Raw genomic sequence first — 3,686 nt, forward strand, 5'->3', positions numbered from 1 at the left:
TTTTTTTTTGAGACGGAGTCTCGCGCTGTGTCACCCAGGCTGGAGTGCAGTGGCCGGATCTAAGCTCACTGCAAGCTCCGCCTCCCGGGTTTACGCCATTCTCCTGCCTCAGCCTCCGAGTAGCTGGGACTACAGGCGCCCGCCACCACGCCCGGCTAGTTTTTTTGTATTTTTAGTAGAGACGGGGTTTCACCATGTTAGCCAGGATGGTCTCGATCTCCTGACCTCGTGATCCGCCCGCCTCGGCCTCCCAAAGTGCTGGGATTACAGGCTTGAGCCACCGCGCCCGGCCCTGCCAAATCTTGATGCGACACCAGCAGCCCACTCTACCCTCTTCATCCCAAAGAGCCATCTCTGGGGAAGGGGTGGAGGGTAGCCACAGGCCAGGCTGGGACATGGGAACCTAGGCAGTGCCTGGCCCCGCATGCCCATCGGGGCCCAGCTCAGGATGCCCATCGGCAGCCAGGATGGGGTGTGCATCCGGGCCCTCCCGCCGGGGGCTGCCCCAGTTGTTCCTCAGGATGGTGCCCGTCTTCTCCTCCTTGAACTGCTGTCGGTCTTCCCGAGGAATCTTCACCGCATGGTACTGGGGCACGGTGGCCTCGGGGCGCTTTGCCCGTTTGAAGAATCCCATCTGTAAGGACACCAGGCCGGACCATGAGGAGCCTGAAGAGCTGTGGTCCCTGGAGCAGACGCCTAGCACGGCACAGCTCCTCACCCTCACCATCCCTGCTGCGGCAGAAAGGAAACAGGCTGAACAGCATCTGGTGCGGTGGGCAACACCCACGGTGCTCCCATCAGTGCCGGGTCCCCAGGTTCTCATTCACAGCAAGAGAGAGACCAGGAAGGCATCCAAGAGGCAGGACCAAGGGCATCTCCCTTGGCCCCTGAAAGAGGCCTTGAGGGTGGAGCATCAGGACCTGACTCAAGATTTCTACCCACTCTAGCTTCTTAAGAGACCCAGTAGTGTCCCCCAGAACACAAACAAGACCTGAGGAAGAAAATGGCTTCCTAGTCCCCTGCGTCTCTAGAATGATGCCTCTCAAGCCCCATAAACATGCATCCTGTGTACTTGTACCTTGGGCAGCATGCCCCTTACAGCAACGGCCTCTTGTCCATCAATACAGTAGTCTAGCCCCACCCTAAATCAGGACCATGCTGGCCCTTACACACCAGGGTGGGAATGTGCCCCTGCACACTCACACTCAGAGGCCCAAGACTCCTACATGCTCAGACTGCATGGCATCTCCTTACACATTCATCTCCTTGCACACTCATGCCCCTAGAAAAAAGCATGCATGCGACCTCCCCACACCCACATGCACACACCATGAGCCCACCAACCCTTTGTGCACGCCTCAGGCTGTGTAGACTTACCCTTATATCTGCACCCTTCTAATTACCTCTCACCTCACATCACTCTCATGCAATCTCATTTTTCACCCTGAACATTCCTGATCCCCTGAGTGCTGGGAATTCTCCTTATATTCACACACATACATACCCACACACATATATACACATGCACACACACAACAGTTACCCCACAGTCCCTGGACCCCCAACTTCCATGGCTGAAGGCTGCACAGCCAGACAGGCCCGGTGATAGTTGGTGGGAAAAGGTGAGCTCTGACTGCTCCGATGGAAGAAGCCACACTGGGATGTCGAGGGAGAAGCAGGGCAGAGGAGGCAGAGGAGGGAAAGATTGAGGAAGGACGGGAGCCCCTATCTCTGCTCTGTCTTCCTTCCATGGAAGCAGGGGGCAAGCATCCTGGGGCCAGTTTCAGAGAGGCATCAATCTCCCCTAAGACTGGGAAGGTCCCCAACAGCTTGGATGCCACTCCAGAGCCTGGTCTACTGATGACTCACACTTGCCAAAGGGTGGCTTAGTCTGTGATTGGTCCCAAAGAGCAGGTGCAGGCAGGGGCAGTTCTCCAGAGCCCCAAGGACATGTATGGTTCCGAACACAGCCTCAGATGTGGCAGATGGCTCAGCATATGATCCCTGGTGATGTATGTGATTCCCTGTACTGACGTGTGCATGTGCATACTTTTACGTTGAGCCCTGGATGATAATATGATTCTGTATACAGCTCTGGGTGTACAAGAATACTTCCGTGCAAAGCCTGGTATGGGGAAGCTCCGAGTTCCACCCTGAGGGCAGTTTCCTGGAGGCTGTTCTCCACGCTTGTTGGCCTTCTTGGCCACACTTACCTTTCCAGTTTTCACTGCCACATTCTAGTTAAGTCAGATCACACTTCTCTGCCTCCATGACTTTGCCTGCCATGGTCCTGCTAGACCCCACCTACCTCATATTCTTACATCCTGACCCTACCACCCAACCTTCCTCTAAGGACTGGTTTCAGTGCTACCTCCTCTCAAGCTTGTTTCCCTCTAAACTCCCACTGCCTTTTCTCAACTCAACACTTTCTGCCTTGTCCTTGACTACAGGCTCACCACTCCTACCCCACTAGACTATAAAATCCCTAATGAGGTCTGCATCTGAATTTTTTTTTTTTTTTTTTTTTTTGAGATGGAGTCTCACTCTGTCACCCAGGCTGGAGTGCAATGGTGCCATCTTGGCTCACTGCAACCCCACCTTTTGAGTTCAATCGATTCTCCTGCCTCAGCCTCCCAAGTAGCTCGATCCACAGGCACACACCACCACACCCGGCTAATTTTGTATTTTTAGTAGAGATGGAGTTTCACCATGTTGTCCAGGCTGGTCTCAAACTCCTGACTTCAAGTGATCCACCCGCCTAGGCCTCCCACAGTGCTGGGATTCCAGGCATGAGCCACTGCACCCAGCCTGCATCTGATTTATCTTTGAAACATCCAGGGACTAATAGAGTTCCTGAGACATGCAGGGTAAGTGTTCAGTGCAGATTTGCTGAATACATGAGTGTATGGGTGGGTGACAGAACCACAGTACAAAAGGCTGCCCACCCGACCAGGAAGTCCACCCCCATCAGCCCCACCCTCTCCAAGCCTCACCTTCCACAAGAGCAGCACCAGCAGTGCTAGCACCAGCAGCCCAGCCAGTACAGCCAGGAGGATGACCCACCAGGGCACTCCTTCTGCCACCACAGCCATGGGGTCCAAGTATACCATCACCGGGATCTGGGGAGCAAGGGGTCAATGGAGCAAGAGGTCAATGGAACACGAGCTGGAGGGAGCAGGAAAGAAGAGAGTCCTCCCCACCCACCCCCCAGCCCTGCAGCTCACCACTATGGAGGCATCTCGGAGCATCAAGTTCTTTATGGAGGACTTCACTGTGATGTTGGCCCGGACAATGACTTCCAGGGACTTCACAACTGAGTACTCCTAAGGGAATAGGAAAGGAGATCCCTCTCCTAAGTGCCCCATGTCTCCCTCCCTTCCCCTTACCTCCTGAAATTATCAGTGTAATGGTGCCCAACACAGAGGATGTTTCTGCCTGCTTTGGGTTAAGAGTATGCTGCATTTTGGCTGGGCACAGTGGCTCACACCTGTAATCCCAGCACTTTGGGAGGCCAAGGAGGGCAGATCACCTGAGGTCAGGAGTTTGAGATCAACCTGGCCAACATGGCAAACCCCCATCTCTATGAAAAATACAAAAATACCGGATGTGGTGGCACGTGCCTGTAATCCCAGCTACTCAGGAGGCTGAGGCAGGAGAATCTCTTTTTTTTTTTTTTTTTTTTTTTT

General features: G+C 54.1%; 1 protein-coding gene across 1 annotated transcript in view; it reads right to left on the reverse strand.

The window, feature by feature from the left end:
• Positions 1-255: 255 nt before the first annotated feature.
• Positions 256-3,686, reverse strand: part of ITGA7 (integrin subunit alpha 7) — a 21,958-nt gene continuing 18,527 nt past the window's right edge. Inside the window, exons 24-26 of the mRNA XM_025401674.1 lie at positions 3,225-3,323; positions 2,994-3,119; positions 256-634 (exon numbers count right to left, since the gene is read on the reverse strand). Coding sequence (XP_025257459.1) covers positions 404-634; positions 2,994-3,119; positions 3,225-3,323 — 456 coding nt within the window. The 3' untranslated portion in view covers positions 256-403. The remainder of the gene's footprint in view (positions 635-2,993; positions 3,120-3,224; positions 3,324-3,686) is intronic.

Source organism: Theropithecus gelada, chromosome 11, assembly GCF_003255815.1.
Source record: "Theropithecus gelada isolate Dixy chromosome 11, Tgel_1.0, whole genome shotgun sequence".
Lineage (NCBI taxonomy): Eukaryota > Metazoa > Chordata > Mammalia > Primates > Cercopithecidae > Theropithecus > Theropithecus gelada.